Consider the following 21,599-nt stretch of genomic DNA (forward strand, 5'->3'; position numbering starts at 1 on the left):
GGAAGGGTGAAGCAGTGCTGTTGTACCTTTGAGCAAGATACTTCACTTAGATTGCTCCAGTAAAATGCCCAGCTGTGTAAATGGGTGACCCTGGATAAGAGTGTCTGCTAAATGACAAATAATGTAATGTAAGTAACATCTCTGATTCACAAAGGATAACTAAATGGTGTGAAATGGAAATCAGTTTTCATCAGGGATTATAGTACATATATATATATACACACTCACCTAAAGGATTATTAGGAACACCTGTTCAATTTCTCATTAATGCAATTATCTAACCAACCAATCACATGGCAGTTGCTTCAATGCATTTAGGGGTGTGGTCCTGGTCAAGACAATCTCCTGAACTCCAAACTGAATGTCTGAATGGGAAAGAAAGGTGATTTAAGCAATTTTGAGCGTGGCATGGTTGTTGGTGCCAGACGGGCCGGTCTGAATATTTCACAATCTGCTCAGTTACTGGGATTTTCACCCACAACCATTTCTAGGGTTTACAAAGAATGGTGTGAAAAGGGAAAAACATCCAGTATGCGGCAGTCCTGTGGGCGAAAATGCCTTGTTGATGCAGGAGGTCAGAGGAGAATGGGCCGACTGATTCAAGCTGATAGAAGAGCAACTTTGCCTGAAATAACCACTCGTTACAACCGAGGTATGCAGCAAAGCATTTGTGAAGCCGCAACACGTACAACCTTGAGGCGGATGGGCTACAACAGCAGAAGACCCCATCGGGTACCACTCATCTCCACTACAAATAGGAAAAAGAGGCTACAATTTGCACAAGCTCACCAAAATTGGACAGTTGAAGACTGGAAAAATGTTGCCTGGTCTGATGAGTCTCGATTTCTGTTGAGACATTCAGATGGTAGAGTCAGAATTTGGCATAAACAGAATGAGAACATGGATCCATCATGCCTTGTTACCACTGTGCAGGCTGGTGGTGGTGGTGTAATGGTGTGGGGGATGTTTTCTTGGCACACTTTAGGCCCCTTAGTGCCAATTGGGCATCGTTTAAATGCCACGGCCTACCTGAGCATTGTTTCTGACCATGTCCATCCCTTTATGACCACCATGTACCCATCCTCTGATGGCTACTTCCAGCAGGATAATGCACCATGTCACAAAGGTCGAATCATTTCAAATTGGTTTATTGAACATGACAATGAGTTTACTGTACTAAACTGGCCCCCACAGTCACCAGATCTCAACCCAATAGAGCATCTTTGGGATGTGGTGGAACGGGAGCTTCGTGCCCTGGATGTGCATCCCACAAATCTCCATCAACTGCAAGATGCTATCCTATCAATATGGGCCAACATTTCTAAAGAATGCTTTCAGCACCTTGTTGCATCAATGCCACGTAGAATTAAGGCAGTTCTGAAGGCGAAAGGGGGTCAAACACAGTATTAGTATGGTGTTCCTCATAATCCTTTAGGTGAGTGTATATATATATATATATATATATATATATATATATATATATATATATATATATATATATATATATATATATATATATATACATACACAGAAAGCTGGGCAACTAGTTATTTAGCACCAAATTTCACCAGGGAGACTTCTATTAGAGAGCTGCAAGAAAATCAGGGCAGTCATCTCTATGAATAACATGTTTTCAACCACTCAGGTAATAAAGTCTATGGCCATAAATTAGTGGATGAGAGGATAAAATGTGCATTTTGAAGTGCTGATATTTGGTAATGGAATCCTACAGTGTGGTGTTACACATCTTTCTTTTAAAGATGGATCAATGTGTGCACAAAGAATCACTGGAGCAGAAAAATATGTTGCAAGCTGGTGGTTATGTGGCCTATAGACATACAGGCGTACTTCTTCAAAAGAGAAATGAGATTAGACTACTTGGTTGACATCCGTAATCACTTCATTTAAACCCAGTATGGTGTGTGTGCAAGACGTGACAGTCAAGACCTAAAGACAAAAATGTCTGGGTTGCCAAAAAAAAAAAAAGTGACATGTAAATCTACAAATATTAATTCAACATTGCCTTCTCCATGCTCTCTCTGTCTGAAGTCTCTTGCAACAGCTGAGGCAACAACTAAGTGCTTCAATCACAGGTTTTAAATCAGCGATTCTCTATCACAACTTTGTGGTTCTATCATAACTTTGTCGTTCAGACAGCAGCCTTAAGGTTATAATCTGATCATGAGGAGATTACAACTTGAAAGTGAACGGATTATACAATATAGTCAAGTTTACAATCTCAGGATGTGTAACATGAAAAAGAAAAAGACAGGCACTGGACATGAAGAGTTGTAAAAGCACAGCAATGTTCTACTCTATAAAAGCAGGTCACTATCAGCAACAACGGTGAATTAATGGAGAAGAGCATATTTTCACGTCCAAAGAAAAGGGCCCTACATAAGGCACACAGTAAAATAAGATTGCTTGGCCTCCTGAGTAGCTCAGTCAGTAAAAGTGCAGACTGAGACCTATGAGCTGTGGTTCGCCAGTTCGATCACAACTAATGTCACCAGCCGATTGTGACTGGGAGTGCTCAGTGGCAGTGCACAATTGGCCTAGAGACGTCCAGGCTAGGGAGGGCTACATTGGCTGGGTCTCTGTCAGCTCATTGCTATCGAGCATCTCCTACTGGCTCAATGGGCACCTGCAGCTTTGCAGTGCCTCTGAGAGGGACATGCCTCTCCTCCTATCAGTGCTAAACCTCATGTGTGGGCTGTATAGCCTGCAGTGTGTAAAATGACAGGTGGCTCGGGGGTGACTGGGATTGGAGGATCCCAGTCATACTCCTCACTCTCTACACATTTAAATAGTTTTGGTTTATGTATGAATACAAATGACACAGAAACATCTACCAAACCAAACTGATGTCCGAAGCAGGAATTGTTAAATGATAGTGTTAATACTAATAATATCTAAAATGGTAATCCATTGGTATCACCTTAACCACTACCTCTAAGGTTATTACTTTTATTCATCATGTAAACACAGCCATTGTTACCCAAACTACATAAACTTCTGTAGATATTTCACTGTGTATAAAAAAAAAAAAATCAACACATTTCCTTTTATCACTTAATATAATATATTACAAGTATTTATTACTAAAAGGTTTCAGGACAATTTTGAATAGATGCATCTAAATACACTTGTATAATGCTGTTGCTTACAACACCATTCAATTTCACATAAATTAAATTCCATTTGTGTCCCAGAGTTTATATTTCATTGTTGAGCCTGAGGTATTCATTAGGGGAGAACACCTTATATGATTCTGAATACTAACACCAAATCCTTTCAAATCTCTTTTGTCCAATGCTAAAGCAATTCAGTTACTTTACCCTTTCTGTGTTTGGGACATCTTTCAGATCAGGAATTCAATTTTCCAAATAAGGTCTAAATTCTAAATTGTACCAATTAACATTATATCTCCTGATTAAAATGCTAGTTTTCACAACATATCCAGTGATTTGGATAATCCTTGCATTGTGGCAGCACTTTGCCTGGACCAAAAACCCAGATAAAGGATTACGTTTCATCTAAGTTTAGTATCAACCCACAACTTGCCAAACCTGAGGCACAATTTGGACTAAATATTGTCCCATAACACATAGATCAGATAAGAATAATTTTTTTGTGAAACTCTCTTGGCAGATAACTGCCGAGTTAAATATATCTTAGACACTGGTGAGAAGCCAAATGTAAATAGATTCATATTAATTTCCAAACAAGCATACTACCTGTCAATACAGAATTGCAACACTACATTTCCTTGTCCTCCACTAAGACTAAAAAGAGGATGTTTGTTCTCAGGCAATTGACGTAAAACTTGACAGATCACCTTGTTACACCCATTGGAGCAAATCAAGTAGGTAACAACTGGGTAAAGGTAACTAAAAAAAATAAGTATTTCAAAAGCGCATTCCACTTACTGGTAATTATGTGATCCTCCAACAAGACTAAAACCTTGGACTGTCCCCGAGTGCGTGTAAAATCAACAGCAACACATTTTGCATTTCCCCTAATTTCTTCCCCACCGTGCTGGGTAATCGATACAATCGCTCACAGCCGTTCTTAAATCCCAAGTGTGAATCGACTTGGTCAGTACCATTTCACAGCCCCCCTAAGAAAAGCAGCGGCCAATTAGTTGAAAAAGCACTGTGTGCAGTACTGCACCAGAGACCCTGGCTGTCATCAGGGAGACAACCGAAGTAATGAAGATATGCAGGTATTCAAGAGGATTAACAGATGTTGGCAGGATCTGACGATAACTGGATTCCAGGAATCCATGGGATTATTGTACAAAACGACATTTTAACAGGCTCTGGGGATCAAAAATGATAAAAATGTAAGGGACATGAACACATTTTTTGGGAGGTACATTTAAGGATAGAGAGGGTTGTTCCATTCTCTTTCCATGTAATGCCTTGGGAGTATTAAAGTACAAAAAGGATTTAAACCTGATTAAGAAAATAGTTTATCTGCTCTGTGTGTTTGCTTTTGTTGACACACAGCATTTATCACTTTAAAATAACATGTGTAAAGTACATAGTGGATATGTGAGCATTATTCCGCAACTGTTAAATCTATATTAAGGCGAATACACAAAGGCTGTCACCAGGGCTGTGCAGTGAAAAGCTCAAAGGTATACAAGTTACTTGCATGTAAGGTGCCTGCATCTTCACTGCACATGGTTCCCTTTAAGACCCTCCCACTAAAGGATGCTTTGCAGAGATGTTTTCATGCTCCACAATAACCCTTAAATAATCTTTTTGAATGCAATAGTATAGGTATTGCTTTCCTGGGTCCCTGCAGAAGATCTGAAGAGATTGCATAATACATAAAACTAGTCTTGATAAGCATCTTAAAAAGTTCTACCTACAATTCCTCAAGTGAACTCAGTACTGTCATTGGTTTCATGAGGTATTTTCAGATTAATAACTAGAGAATTCATTCAAGCCATGATTGCAATTTTAGGTATACACACAATTGCAAATTTGGGTAACACATGTCCATTTTAATGATACATATTTAACAATCCATGAGGTTAGAATAGTACAAATCAAAATACTAACCAGTATTGTACTAAAATTGGCACTCTGCCCTAATTTAAAACAAAAGCTTACTCCTGTGCTCCCTTCCAAATTCTTCAAAACTCTGTGTGGAATACACACTGATATCCATGAGCATTGTAATAAAATCAAAATGTGAGTAATAATAACTAGTCGATAGATATTACCATTGACTAGAGGGGTTGGGCTGAAATAAACCTTGACATCATGGTGAAATAATTCAAAGTAGGTAATAGTCTGGGTTCAGGTAGGGACTACTTGATTTTGTGGTAAATTATAATAATAATTATTATTAATAATAATACTGATATTTTTCTTTAAATAATAAAACCTATTAAAAAAAGCAACAATATTTGCATTTTTGAGTTTAACACATTGATAGAAACCAAAAACTAAGACATTGTCATTTGTCATTTTCAGGAAGACATGTCAAAGTCTGTAAAATGTTTAGCAGTTCACACACCACTACTTTACTCCTAGAAACACTCATTAAGACAAATGTGTTGAAACTAATTTCCTGGAAGGCCTCAGTGTCTTCAGTTTATTCCATTCATCTCTAGACTGCACATTTTTTACTAGAGCCAATTTGAATCAAAAGCATATATTAAGTCATCAAATGAAAAAAACTTTAAAGCAAAAAAAAAAAAAAAAAAAAAAAAAAAACTTTAAAGCAATGCAATATGTTATAAAGCAATTATTAGATTAGGCCATTTAGCGCAACACACCTTACAGGAACTCCGTTTGAGAGCCTTGATTAAGACCTTTCTCATGGCTGTCAAAATGCTTTGCACATAATTCAACAAAAACTTTTCTCAAATATCTTGCTTTAAAAATACAAACAAGTATATGATTATGGAAAGCACAAATCTAGAGATGCTTGTACCAAGATGACAAGCATGGTGAAAGGAGATATGGTGACATGCATAGCCAGACATATCACATTTCACTGTAGCCCATCCCCTGCTGTAGCTAATTGTACTCTTGCTCATCTGTGGGAAAGTATGTATTAGCTACATCAGTAAATGTCACTTAGTCTGAGAAATGTAGAAAGAACTCCTGTGAGCAAAAGTTCAATTTGTAAGGTTGCATTTAAGTTACCTTTTTAAAATGCATATGAAACGTATGTTTTATTCAGACTAGACTGTTAAATAATGGTGGTGCTGAACAAAGAAGTAACATTTTATTAGAACATAGAACATTTAATTAAACAATCTTTGTGGGTTAAGCTTTTGAATAAATGATCTTGAGGACTGTGTGTGTTACAGACCACCCAACTCAGATATTCAGAAAGATGTTGCATTGTACAGTGTAATCAGGACTGCATGTAGCAAGTATGTGGCTGTTATAATGGGGGATTTCAATTTCCCAAACATAGACTGGGAAAGCCTAGTTGGGACTACAGAAGCAGAAACAGAAATGACTGAGATGGTAAATGACTGCTTTCTAACTCAATTTGTCAGGGAACCAACCAGAGATAGCACATGCATTGACTTGATCTTTTAAAATGACCAAGATAGAGTCAGAAGGGCATTAGTTAGAGAACCAATGACGAACTGCGATTACAATATGGTTAGCTTTGAGGCAGACTTTCAAAAAACAAGGACTAAGTCTGAAACAATGGTCTACAATTTTTGAAAAGCAAACCTTGAAGGTATGAAGCAGCACTTAGAAGAGTTAGACTGAAGAGTTAGACTTAATGAAAACCATATTCTTGGAGATAGTCAACATGGGTTTAGATGAGGCAGATCATGTCTTACTAATTCATTAATTTTTTGAACATGCAACTGCAGCTGTAGATCATGTGAAAGCATATGATATGATATACTTAGATTTTCACAAAGCTTTTGATAAGGTTCCACACCAAAGACTGATCCTCAAATTGGAAGCTGTAGGCATTCAGGGTAATGTAAGTAGATGGATTATGAACTGGATGATGTATAGCAGGGGTTTTCAAACCGGTCCTGGAGTACCCCCTGCCCTGTTGGTTTTTGTTCCAACCTAGGTCTTAATTACTTAATTATTAAGGTCAATTAAGGATTCAATTAAGCAAATTAAGACCTCAGTTGGAACAAAAACCAGCAGGGCAGGGGGTACTCCAGGACTGGTTTGAAAACCACTGATGTATAGTAAACAGAGGGTGTTGATTAGAGGAGTTGCTTCTAACTGGAGTGAGGTTGTTAGTGGATTTCCACAGGGATCAGTATTAGGGCCTTTGCTTTTTCTAATCTATATTAATGATCTGGGATATTTAGCAAACTTGTCAAATTTGCAGATGATACTAAAATAGGTGGCTCGGCAGATACAATCTCGGCAGCACAAGCTATTCAAAAGGGACTTTGGACCATCCAAACAATGTGGGGAAGCAATAAAAAAGGCAAACAGGATGTTAGGGTATATTGTCAAAAGTAATGACAAGGGAAGTAATGTTCAGACTATACAATGCACTACTTAGAGCTCATCTGGATACTGTGGACAGTTCTGGGCACCTACTCAGTGAGACTGAGGAAACTGAACCTTTTCACCCTGGAACAGAGGAGACAATGTGGGGACTTGATTCAAGTCTTCAAAATCATGAAAGGCATCGACGACATCAAACCAGAGGAGCTTTTCCAGATCAGCAGGGACACAAATGGAAATTGGGCTTCAAGGCATTCAAGACAGAAAACAGGAGACACTTCTTCACACAGAGAATCTTCACAATCTGAACTCCCCAGCAATGTGGTTGAAGCTGAAAATTTGGGAACATTTAAAAATAGACGGGATAGGTTCCTTGGATCACTTAGTTATAAATGGACACCAAATGAGCACAACGGGTTGAATGGCCTCCTCTCATTTGTAAACTTTCTTATAAGTGAATAAGTGGATTTTATTTTTTAACAAGTAAGCAGAAATTTGATACGTATAACATGCATTAGTACTTTTGTAGTATCCATATTGTTTTGTAAATTTAATTTGCTAAAGCTCTGCAAAGACTTGCTAACCATGTCTCACAATGAAGCTTTAAATAGTAACATCCTCCTTACACATATTATATATCGAGTTGTCAATAGTTTGATATGTTACCATCATAGTATATCTGTCTGCGTTCATCGGTCAAATACAGATATTTCCAATGTTTCATTCGGAGAGCATCAAATTAGACTACAAACCTATGTATTTTGAAACTCTGCTAATTTGCTTTCATAAGTATACAAATGAACATCTTCCAAAAAATGAATTGTGACAGAAATGTAAAAATGCAAAAGGCTTGAAACTCCAATTACTTGAGACATGTACTGTAAAAATGATCAAATCAATAAGACATGCAGCTGTACTGATTTTGCAACCAGAGGTAAACTATGTTAATGTTATACAACTTTATGATTGTTAATGAATTTAACACACCCTGTGAGTGTGCAATAGAAAAGTTACTTAACAGTTTGTTGGGAATGTGGTTGCACCCCTAAAAGCAATATTCAGACTAAAGGGAAAATGGGAAATATAAGTGGGTTCATATATTTTGGCAGTTGGCTTTATTTATTTAATGTTCATTTAGCAAAAAGTCTGAGGTTTGTAGTATATATAAAAAAAAAAGCTGCTGTCCCCTCACAATTGTTTTATTTTTTTTAAATAAAAATAAAATTACAAAATTAGTTTTGACCTACGGACAGCACTATACTTTTATAATTAAAGTAAATGGGGAACAAAAAGAAAAAACAAACTGATTGGCCTTGGGTATGGGTTAAATATTTGTACTTACCCAAATCTGCCCTAACACTGGAAAGATCGGGATACAAATTTGCTTGCTTTTCTAGAAAAAAACAGGAAAGATATATGTGATAAATCTGCCATAATCATTAAATACAATAAAGAAAAAGAAACAGTGCTCTCCTTCCAGAATCCACACAAAATCACCATAAAATACTCAAAAATAAGCCAAAATGGGACTGTACAATGTGTGCCACTGGGCTAGCAACATTAGCAACTTAAATATTTAATAGGCATCTAGAAGAAATGGGACACCCTGACTGGTCTACATATGAGAAGGGAAGAGATGCTTAAAAGTCACACAATTTGGGATTCACAAGTCGGTTTGTAATGTTCAGGTCAGGATGTGTTGGGCCAACTTGGAAGATAGTGGATGTGAAAAGTTAAAGCCTTTCCGTTTAGAATCTTTTCTCACATCACCAATTCTTCAAAAGAATATGGGTCATTCTCCCAAAACATGTACCACTAGTATTACACGAGAGTAACAAATTGATACATTTGTGTTTTTAATTATTAAATACCTTATCTAAAGACATCTGTATGAAAAAAAGATTATCAGCCAGATACATTTCGTGCTAGTGGCATGTTTTTACCACCACCCCCTAGGGTCTTGATTGGAAAAAAGAAACCAAACCGGTGTACAAAGGATACACTAGATTTGTTTATAAGATATATAAACAAATATCTTATATCAGATCTGTTCATTGTAATATATCAATAATGTCTGCATGCATCTGTGGGTGTTCATTAAAGAGTCTGAATGGGTTGATGTCATTTTTAAAAAGGTGCATGCTGCACCTATGTTTCATTCTCTGACCTACCCAACATAATATTTTGCTACCTGTTTGGGTTATTTATTATTTCTTTCTGATGTTTTGCTGATGTAGACTTGCAAAAAAAGTTGTCACACTAAAACGGTACTGTGCTGTGCCATCACAAAAAACAAAATAAGCACACAAAAACCTTTTAATTTGACATAGAATTTATTCAATATGACATGGCTCATGGCCACTGAAAATTATCAGGGTCATCTCACACATTCCTATAGGTACCAATCGAAATCTATCGACACTATCTAGCACTATTTTGTTTAAAGATAAGAACATTCAGAGTTTCCTGCAAGAAAAGTTGAAAATAATGATAATCATTACTGAACAAACAAAAAGTTTCCTTGTATTATGGTTTAAGTCTTAACGGTCTGAACCAAGAATAACTTTGACAATAGCTACGAATATGCAAAAATCCTGCATCATAGACACAGGCATTCAAAAGGAACCCAAAATACTTGGCTATAGACAAGTCAAATTAATTTCTTTACAGAATCATAACAAACTACATTTTATGCTCCAATAAACTACTAAGACAAAGTTAGAAAGACGTGTTAAAAAACAATTGCTGAAGCTCTCAACTTACCGTGAAGTCAATCTTTTAAGCAGAGTCTGTCAGAACCTGAATCACAAAGGAGACCCTTCGAACAAAATCGCTCGTTCCACTGCTGACACATAGTAACACTTCTAAATTTAGCAAACTGTAATTTTCCCGCCAACAGTAGGTTATTTATACATGCAGGATAACTTCTCTTATTGGATGCCGAGTGCAAGAAAATACATCTGATTCAGGTAACAACTGGATATGATTTCCGGGTACTGCGCTTGCAAGAACTAATTCTTTTTAATTATTGCATAACACTGCATGCATTCTCATCCAAATTTTCATGAAACCGACCCTATATACAGTGGGGGAAAAAAGTATTTGATCCCCTGCTGATTTTGTACGTTTGCCCACTGACAAAGAAATGATCAGTCTATAATTTTAATGGTAGGTGTATTTTAACAGTGAGAGACAGAATAACAACAAAAAAATCCAGAAAAACGCATTTCAAAAAAGTTATAAATTGATTTGCATGTTAATGAGGGAAAAGTATTTGATCCCCTATCAATCAGCAAGATTTCTGGCTCCCAGGTGTCTTTTATACAGGTAACGAGCTGAGATTAGGAGCACTCTCTTAAAGGGAGAGCTCCTAATCTCAGCTCGTTACCTGTATAAAAGACACCTGTCCACAGAAGCAATCAATCAATCAGATTCCAAACTCTCCACCATGGCCAAGACCAAAGAGCTGTCCAAGGATGTCAGGGACAAGATTGTAGACCTACACAAGGCTGGAATGGGCTACAAGACCATCGCCAAGCAGCTTGGTGAGAAGGTGACAACAGTTGGTGCGATTATTCGCAAATGGAAGAAACACAAAATAACTGTCAGTCTCCCTCGGTCTGGGGCTCCATGCAAGATCTCACCTCGTGGAGTTTCAGTGATCATGAGAACGGTGAGGAATCAGCCCAGAACTACACGGGAGGATCTTGTTAATGATCTCAAGGCAGCTGGGACCATAGTCACCAAGAAAACAATTGGTAACACACTACGCCGTGAAGGACTGAAATCCTGCAGCGACCGCAAGGTCCCCCTGCTCAAGAAAGCACATGTACAGGCCCGTCTGAAGTTTGCCAATGAACATCTGAATGATTCAGAGGAGAACTGGGTGAAAGTGTTGTGGTCAGATGATGTTGTGGTCAACTCGCCGTGTTTGCAGGAGGAGGAATGACCCCAAGAACACCATCCCCACCGTCAAACATGGAGGTGGAAACATTATGCTTTGGGGGTGTTTTTCTGCTAAGGGGACAGGACAACTGCACCGCATCAAAGGGACGATGGACGGGGCCATGTACCGTCAAATCTTGGGTGAGAACCTCCTTCCCTCAGCCAGGGCATTGAAAATGGGTCGTGGATGGGTATTCCAGCATGACAATGACCCAAAACACACAGCCAAGGCAACAAAGGAGTGGCTCAAGAAGAAGCACATTAAGGTCCTGGAGTGGCCTAGCCAGTCTCCAGACCTTAATCCCACAGAAAATCTGTGGAGGGAGCTGAAGGTTCGAGTTGCCAAACGTCAGCCTCGAAACCTTAATGACTTGGAGAGGATCTGCAAAGAGGAGTGGGACAAAATCCCTCCTGAGATGTGTGCAAACCTGGTGGCCAACTACAAGAAACGTCTGACCTCTGTGATTGCCAACAAGGGTTTTGCCACCAAGTACTAAGTCGAAGGGGTCAAATACTTATTTCCCTCATTAACATGCAAATCAATTTATAACTTTTTTGAAATGCGTTTTTCTGGATTTTTTTGTTGTTATTCTGTCTCTCACTGTTAAAATACACCCACCATTAAAATTATAGACTGATCATTTCTTTGTCAGTGGGCAAACGTACAAAATCAGCAGGGGATCAAATACTTTTTTCCCTCACTGTATGTATGGTTATATGTATCTGATAATATATCACGATTCTGTAGATTCTATTCAATACTACAATGGGCAACAAAATAGTGTACTATAAAGACACCGTGTGTTTTGAACGTGACAAAACGAAAAAACTATCAAAACGTTTTATTTAATTATCAATTAATAATAGTCTAAATAGTTTGTAATGAATAAGGCAGACAATAATTCTGAGCCATTTTAGTGAAAAACAATACTCATGTTTATGATGACTACAAAGCATGTAACAGAACATCATTTGAAAAACTGCAAGTTTTCGTGATCAAATTATTAATGACAAGAAAATGGTAAGGATTTCACTATTGCAACTATGATATTTATTTCTTCATTTTGTATGCATGATAATGTATGTTAAGCTATGTATTAATGTTTTGATTTTTGAAACTATTGTCAAGCTGGTGATCACTCTCAGTTGTATACTTTCTGTAAGAAAGACCCATATCTGTATTTATAAAAGTATGGTTCTCTAATGAAAAGTAAAGCGAAATAATTTTGGCAAGAGTCCTTAGAACACTTCTTCAGCCCAGGGAATTGTTCTAATACAAACATAACAACAACAACAACAACAACTATACCAAATCAAGTTACAGATATGACTAGATATTGATCATGACATGTTATAGCATCGTCTGTGAACAAGAGTTGTACAGAAACTGCAGTTAGTGCACATTTAGAAAGTTATACCTTCTGGTGTGTAAATCATTGCTGCTCTCTGGGATTGTGGTCTTGATGGTGGTCTTGATGGAGGTCTCTCAGGGGGCTTATTTGTCTGAAATGAATTCTTCAAGTGAGTATTTAATCTCCTCTTCAAACCGAGTTCAGTCTGAGTATTATCACTTAAGTCTGACAACAGCAAATGTGTTGTTTTAACTTCCTTACAATACCTAAGTTTTGCAGTAACTGAGGAACATATATTTAATATAATTTAAACTATTGTTGTTTATTTACAGAAACAACAATATTTTAAATGTTCAGCTCCAAGAAGAAATGGTATAAGAGGCAAAAATCAAGTGAGATTGTCAAGATTGTGTGTGAAATGCCTACTGTAAAATATGGAGTGAGAGACAGGAAATTATAAAAACAATGTACATATGTAAAGGAAATATTTGATTCTAGTCTTCAAAGTCATGGACTTAGAAGTGGAGTTTGTGTTTTATAGCACAATAAATCCACACATCTAGATTAAACCTAAATTACTTAAATCAATAAGAACAACTGGTTTTCCAATTGATGGTTCTTGTTTTACTAATAATTTGACTTTTAGTCCAGATAGGGAACTTACTCTCAGTCTGTCAACAAAAAACTTGTATAAAAGTACATGAACTGAAATCTTGCCATTTTGGGAGATTTGACACAGTTTTATTCAGATAGATAATTCTGCAGGGGAATGTAACTGTCATAATACTAATAATTGTATCAATCTTCCAGGGATAGATACAGATTTATGGGGAGATTATCTGAAGAACTTGCAGCAAAGGATCTCATTGATTCAATTAACAATTCGGTGTGCATTCCATAAGTAATAAATGTGACTAATACATTTGAGCCTTACTTAACTCTGTGCTCTGGTCTCTACCAGCGAGTCATGTTCACTGTACATACACTATTTTAGTGGGAATGCTTTACAAACCATTTTAGAAGATGCTCTCATATGTTTGTTCTGCCAGTCTGTTGTGTACTTCTCGGTATAGGATTCAAGAATCTCGTAGAGATCATTTGCAGCTGCTGGGGGCTCCACCTCACCATTCAATATGGAAGAGGCACGGATATCTTGAAAATAAAATCTATCAGAAAAAATTACAGTTAAAATAAAGTCCCAAAACTTTGACCTACCCACAAATTGTAAATGACTCACTTGTACCCTACAATGGTTTAATGTACTGTCACATAAAAATGGGATTGGGTGCATGTTTATACTATGTGGCTCATGGGTAAGTTGAAGTTTTGATCTGGTCCAGGCTAATGTTTCAGGAAATTTTAGGTTGTAATGCTATACAAAACACATTGTTATTTACCTGATAAAGGAGTTAGCAGAAGCATACCATTTTCATCTAAGTCAAAATTCTTATTTAGATATAGTTCCTGTATATTCTCAATATCCACTACGAGATTACTCTAACATTTTGGTCCAATTCTTTGTATTACATCATATTTCATACATCTTAAAGGGATACTTCGGTATTTTGGCATTTTAGCATGTCTGCTTAATCACAGAGTCATTGGAATCCATGGAAACCTTTTCTTAATTCTGTACATCTAGTTTGAAGAAATTTGAATGCATCGTTTTGTTAGCATAGCACAATTGCTGGAAGCAACTGGACACAAATCCCTGATGCTCAAAAGCCGGCTAATAGATCTTTTAAATACTTAAAAGCTGGGCGTATAGCACATTTGTACATTAAGTCTATACAAAATCTAAAGTATTTCGATGAATATGTTTAAACCGATTTTTATTTTGGAACTATCTTGCTGAACTACACATTTCATCAGCTGTGATGAGGTAGGAGCAAGGATATGCTCGCTGTGCGTGAATGAAAACAGAGTGCAGGCAGAACCGAAAGTAGTCCAAAAATAAGGAAGTATGTGGAATCTCATTTCTTATGATTATCAGTAAATTAACACATTTAATTATTTATTTACTATTTATAGTACCGTAAGACTACAGTATTGAATGAAAAACAGTCAAGGTTTTGAGTATTTAAAATATCTATTAGCCGGCTTAATTGCTTCCAGCAATTGTGCTATGGTAATGAAACGATAAATAAAAATGTATTCAAACTGGACGCATAAAATTAAAAAAGGTTTCCATGGATTCGTATGACTCTGGGTGAGTAAGCAATCAGGCTAAAATGCCAAAATACCCATTAAGGTATCCCTTTAAGGTAATACTTTCAACACAACTGCTGGAAATCACTCACTTCTTGTTGGTCTCCTTCCGTTCAATGAGATAAGAGCCTTCCAGTGAAACCCCAGCAAACAATCCACGTGACTTGCAGTATGTGAACACAGCAGCAGTGCTCCTTAAAGCAATGTCTGCTTCCACATTCCTGTAAAGGGGATACAACTACAGTTAGAAAACTAAACTCTTGTGGAGACTGGTCTCAATCTTCCAATAAGCTCTGCCCCCCCTGTTTGTGGCCACTATGAATGGCATACATAAAAAAGATAAAGATAAAAATGCCAACAATTGAACAACAAACATTGCAGCAGGGTGTACAATATTGGGGCTGTTGGCAAAAGAGAGGTTGAATCTTTCACACATACAGTACCTTGTTGATTAATGGATTTAAACCAGTACCTTTAGTGTTATGGAGGTCATTGTGAACTCGATAGGGCAATGTCATCTCTCCCTCCCTGATCTTGGTAGGGTGTTCAAGTCCCCCTCCACATGCTATCCATGGGGAACGGTCTAAAGTTTGTCATTCTGCTGGTGGAGCTGTGTAGATTGGGGACTCTGAGTTGTACCTGAGACCATTGCTCAATTCCTTGATGGGGCTCGTACAATTGCTTTTCGGTTTGTTTTCAATTAGAATCTGCAAATAATTTTCAACTTTCAACATCCCTTTATTAACCACCAATAGTGAACACCACTGAACCACTACCCCCTCTCCTCTCTCCTTCTTCCAAAGCTGATTCCTTTTCAATCCTTGCCCCTAAGTGGTGGAACAACCTCTCCATTTGAGGTCAGGACAGTATAGCCCCTGACCACCGGAGATAACTCAAGAATCTCTTCAGAGTTTACAGCTTCTTATTCTCCCGAGCTGTTCAGCACTCTTGCTACTATGCACTTTATTTAACTATGCTTCCTTATGCTCCCCCTGTACTTATGTTTTGTTAGAACTTTATTGCGTTTTCTCCTATGCCTCCACTTCTTTTAGCACATAAAGCCACGTGACCCAACATATGCATGAAAGACCAAAAAAATTAAATAAACTTTAAAGCCTGCTTAGGACTTAATGGTATTTTATGTTTGCACTTGTTACTTGATTGTACTAGGATGTATGTTCATGCTTTAATTTTTATTTTGTATTGATTGTATTACTGCACTTCTGTAATGCATTAAAATGCTTCTTGTGTAAACTAAGTTGCCCTGACTCAGAATGAAAAGGTGAAGGAAGAAAAAGATGCTCTCTCCATGGGGAACCCAAAATGATCATGCAGAATGCTGGGCTTGGACAAATGCATCCATTCAGACATTGCTTCTAGCTGCTGCACAATAGTTTATTTTACAAACTTTTGGAGGACTGGCCCAACAAACAGTAACAAGGGTAACCAACCAGGAATTCTGTATTAGAAGTGGCAGGGAATTTGAACCAAATGATCCCAGGTTGTATTTTGTACATTAAGATCAGGAAGGACTGTGGAAGAACAAAGTGATATCTACTAGTCCTGTATGTTGTAAAGGCATAAGGAAATAAGCTTTTACATGCTGTATGTTAATACTACATTGGCTTAAAATATGAATGGCCTTGATCTAGAATATGAACTGCCATGATGGTTGAACAAGTCATAATAACCCCTTTCTTTTGTTAACCTCCATTTACCCATTGAATTGTTTGATAAGAAACTTCTGACTGTAGATAAAGTATCATATTGTCTTTGCAAGATATTTTCCAGATGGAGGCATCAAACGTCCACTCTAAAGTGGAAAAGATCGATTACATTTCCTTAATAGTTTTAATATATCTGTGTTTATTTCACAGAATAAAGTCTTTCACCAACATTATGCATGGTTTAGTATGTGCTCATATTTAATAAGGCATAATTATAACATGAAATCTGTACATTTTTCAAATTTGAAGGTTCATTACTGAATGCATGCATGTTACTTGATTTCCACAACAAGACTAATTGTTTGGTACCACTTTTTGGTGTGTGGTTACATTAAGGGGTCAAATGATTAGGCCTAATTAAAAGTGTTGACATATCTTAAAAAAGGAAATGTATTGTTAGGAAAAATTATATAACTTAAAATGTAAGCATCATATTTGGATTAATCTGGCAAGAAGCACATTGTCCCATGCTCTCCATCTGTCCTTGTAAAAAAAAAAAAAAAAAAAAAAAAAGGACACTGAACTTTTTCAGCAGTATGTGACGTACTTTTAGAAAGGAGTCTTATCTGTTCAGGCACTAAATACATTAATATTAGCGGTCCATGGAGATGAAAAACATACCACCAACAATATTGTGCTCTGCAACAGTTATATTTCTTGCATATATGTATGTATACATGCAGAGATACAAGTTGCCACAGAAGTTAAATCTTGCATCTCTCAAAGAGCAATTAGCTGACATTAGCATTACTTTAATGTGCTGACATCTGTGCTCTGAGACGTGTCTGCCATAGAGTTTAGATTTACAAAGCGAACTAACTCCAACCACGATATCTCAAAAATCGCTGCGACGCCAATAATGCACTTCGGTTTATGTCATCTGTCAAACACCGATATGGAGGAAAAAGTCCCGCCTTCTAAATAAAAGAGCCAATTGTCAATTGGTAAAGTCATTGCGTCATTCGGGTAATACACACAATGTTAAACAGACCCAGGAACCGAACTACAAGAATGGGAACCGATGTGGACCCGGCTGACCGTTTAAAATATAGACCCGAACCCGTGTGGGTCCCGGGTCGGGTCCCAGGTCCTCGGGTTCGGGTGGACCCGTGAAGACCTCTAGTTTGGGCATCTATCTGTTTTTGCATAGGCGACAAATCACCTCAGCTATGTGTTGTGGCTCGCCCTTCTCGTTTGTTCAGAGCAGTTGCAGATTTGTTTTTTTACACCAAGGAGTAATTTTTTGCTGTTATTCAGGTCTTCAGCAGCGGGGCCACAGGTGAGTTCTCTCCGGTTATTATCCCTCCCAAGTGATATTGGAAATCGTGAAGTTTGGACTTCTGTCATTGGTGATATGTTTTTTTTAATTTTTTTTTTTTTAAAGGCTCTAGTACTACAAAAACAAAACGTATAATGTTTATTTTTTGACCTATTTCCTCCATTAAAGTCTATGGGAAATCTTGTTTTGAAAATGTTATGTTGAAATACCACTCAAATTGAAACTTGCAAAAGTTGCTGGGTGAAAATAGCATAAGAACCAAAGGAATAATATGCAATTGAAAGTATCTGGCATATGCGGAAAAGTTTAGAGAAAATGTGTACCACAAAATACGTGCAAAAGGGCCAGTTCTCCATTATAAGGGCCACAAGAATGTGGGGCCACTCAAATGAAAGCATACAAACTACAGAATCAGTTCATGCATTGTTGATTATAATAAGACACACTATACTGCAACACTACCATCTTTTCTCCAAGATAAATAATAGGATTTTTTTTTTTTTCATAAAATCCAAAAATGTCATATGTACATTTTATTTATTTACTTTTAAATTTTCCCTTACGTACTAGTCAAAATACAACTTTTAAGACAAACTGGGTGAAAATGGGATATTCAAATGAAGTAGTGATGATAATTTATTTTGTATGTATTAAAAATAGCAATTCTCGAACCCAGTACATTTTTCAATATCTCCACACAGCTAGTTTTCAGGGATATAAAAACTATGCAATAGATATTTCTCAACCCACCCGTAGGTTGAAAACAATGGGGCTGAGTGTAATGGGTTAAATTACAGTGGAAAATAGTTTAACATTTAAAAATAAATGGGTACAAAACAAGTGTTTATTTGCTATGCTTGCCTCCGATGTAAGCTTCTCTCTCATGCTAATCTATGCAAAAGTCTATATCCAAAATTTGACATCGAATTTGACATACCTAAACATGCAAGTAATCCTACACCTGCCTTTAATCGTGGAGCATGTAGACGCAATATGCCGATAGAAGACGTGGATTATGTGCATGTATCAGGTATGCCAAATTCTACATAGAATTCTGGATATAACATATGTGGACTCTGGGCTCATGGAGCACAACAAGACTGAGGATTTAACCACTTCAATATCATGACGTAGGCATGGACGTGAAATGAAAACCTTCACACCGTACCATGCTGTTTCAGGTTTCGTTCCCAAAGGCAGTGCTGGTACTGTGAAATATGAATTGAAAGCCATGGAGGGTGATCATGCCAATTTGTATCCAATCACATATAGATTAGACCAGTGGTTCTCAACCTGCGGCCCGTCACTCATGGAAGTGCGGTCCACGATATGACACCCACATTTAACACTAGAAGTGCCAAGCTGGTGAATTTGATGGATTTGGTTATTCAAATTGGAAGTACTCTGTGTGTTCCTAAATACACTTCGCATACCCATTGGTGACATTTCCTAACTATATGTACTAAACATGCCTACTGCGTTTTAGGTGCATAATTGCGAAAAATAAATACGTTATCAACACATTTACCTAGCATAGCCAAAATCGGGTTATTTTGACCGGTCATTTAAATACATAACTCAAATATAACGCAGAATCTCGCATTTCCTTTATAATACAGTCAGTCTGGCTCTCAAGTGGCGCTCTACCTGTCCACAGTTTTTCATGTGCTTGAAAAACACACGCATTGTACATCATTACAGGTGTTTTCTTACAACTGTACTCAGATTGAGTGGATACAGTAAATACCCGAAAATAAACATGGATTGGAAACGGAGATTGAAGAGAGCTCGTTTTGTACATGCCGTGTATACAGTGAGGGAAAAAAGTATTTGATCCCCTGCTGATTTTGTATGTTTGCCCACTGACAAAGAAATTATCAGTCTATAATTTTATTGGTAGGTGTATTTTAACAGTGAGAGACAGAATAACAACCAAAAAATCCAGAAAAACGCATTTGTAGCGTAAGGTACACTTATACATTTCAATTAAAGAAGTGAATTTATAGTATCACCTCATCACGAATCCTGGAATCTTGTAGAACTCAATTTCTGTAATAATTGGACGCAGACACCAATTCCAAAGATATAAATTGTCAAATTTATTCAAAAACAAAGACTAAATGTAGCACTACACTAATTATACAAAAGGGAAAAACTAATTAAAATTCAACTCTAGATCAACAAATCAAAGACAAATCACTTCCGTGACCAAATCAAAGACCATGGGATCACATATGATAACACACAAATCGTTAAACAAAAAAGGTTATAAACACATTGACTACAATACCGGTTAGTAAGACGAAGGTGAGTCTCTCGTTAGTATTATTAGTCAGACATTAAATAACTACGCAGGTTAGTATTTAATGTCAGGTAACTTCTCGTTATATATATATCAGTCTCATTTACGTTTAGGTGCCGAGAAAGATCCTATCATTACTTGTTACCACAATTTCCCTTAACTGATTATTATTCAATGATTAAGGATAGGCAGGGCCACCTATAATCTAATGTCTATTAACTTGTGTCAATTTCAAACTAAACAGTTAAACAGGAATGAGAAGATATTTCTCGGCGTTGACAGATTTTATTTCTAAAATTATCAACAAAACAGTTTAATGCAACACACATTTATATTTAAGAAAACTAAATGATATTACACATTCTAGAGTTATGAATCACAGATTAACATTTCTAATTGATTTCTCAAATGTCATGAATCATGAACTCCAAACTGTTAAACTTATCTGAACTTCGTCGCAGAGAGGCCTCTCTGTCTTCGGGCTCAGATAACAGCACACGGCACGAGGTCCGTGTGGTTTGGAACAAAGGCAGTCCGGTTCGGCTTTGTCCAAGAACTTCCACTCAGTCGATGCACCTGGAAGTTGGGGTTTCGCGAAAGTTGAGTCGTTTCCAAACAGATTTTCCACTGGTTTGAAGGCTCCAAGGTTGTGCACAAAATCTTCTTTGTAAGCAGGGTTCCACCGTAGTTACTTGAAGACAAAGTCTTTGAGGAAAGCAGGGCCCTGTTTGTTCCAAGGGTCAAGTTTCTTAAGACTCAAATAGCTATTTAAATGACTGATACTTTCGTATACAGTCGACTTAGTCAATTGTCCAGCTGTAAAACTCCACTGATCAGGTGGGCACAGGCGGGCAGCGCAGTCTATAAAGTTCTTTATTTAATAAAGTCCTTTAAAAGAATTCTTCGTACGGCTCAATCTCCTTCTCCCAGTTTAACTCTTCTGTTGCCGGCAAAGACTTGGTTGGTTTCTGGTTCCGGTTCTGGCAACAGAGCTACAGGTTGAGCTGTGGCAGCGAGTTTCTGGTTCAGGTGAGAGAGAGAGAGAGAGAGAGAGACCGTGCACTGTTCTTTATAGTCTGTCAGATCAATAGGTGATTGGTTCCTGAGTTCTTGAGATTGGATTTCGGTTTCAGCCCCCAGTGTCCTATTGGAGGGGGGCTTGATTTATGACTGATGTCAATCCATGCCATCTTTTGGAAATGCCGGTTGGCCTGGGTTCTTAGCTCTATGTCGGGATTTCGGCTCTCATCCACTTCAAAGAGTTTTTATTACCTACAGGCCCCTTTCTCCAGACATCTCATAGCAGAATTCCAAACTATT

At 37.4% G+C, this 21,599-nt stretch overlaps 1 protein-coding gene across 2 annotated transcripts in view; it reads right to left on the bottom strand.

Annotated features, from left to right (window-relative positions):
• sh3yl1 (SH3 and SYLF domain containing 1) overlaps nucleotides 1-21,599 on the bottom strand; it is an 89,532-nt gene that overhangs the window by 15,180 nt on the left and 52,753 nt on the right. The window contains exons 6-9 of one of the 2 annotated variants that reach the window (XM_066713197.1): nucleotides 15,064-15,192; nucleotides 13,776-13,929; nucleotides 12,830-12,914; nucleotides 8,809-8,859 (exon numbers count right to left, since the gene is read on the bottom strand). In XM_066713197.1, coding sequence (XP_066569294.1) covers nucleotides 8,809-8,859; nucleotides 12,830-12,914; nucleotides 13,776-13,929; nucleotides 15,064-15,192 — 419 coding nt within the window. The remainder of the gene's footprint in view (nucleotides 1-8,808; nucleotides 8,860-12,829; nucleotides 12,915-13,775; nucleotides 13,930-15,063; nucleotides 15,193-21,599) is intronic. The other variant, XM_066713280.1, reaches the window with a different exon arrangement.

Source organism: Amia ocellicauda, chromosome 1 (genome assembly GCF_036373705.1).
Source record: "Amia ocellicauda isolate fAmiCal2 chromosome 1, fAmiCal2.hap1, whole genome shotgun sequence".
In the NCBI taxonomy this organism is placed as follows: Eukaryota; Metazoa; Chordata; class Actinopteri; order Amiiformes; family Amiidae; genus Amia; species Amia ocellicauda.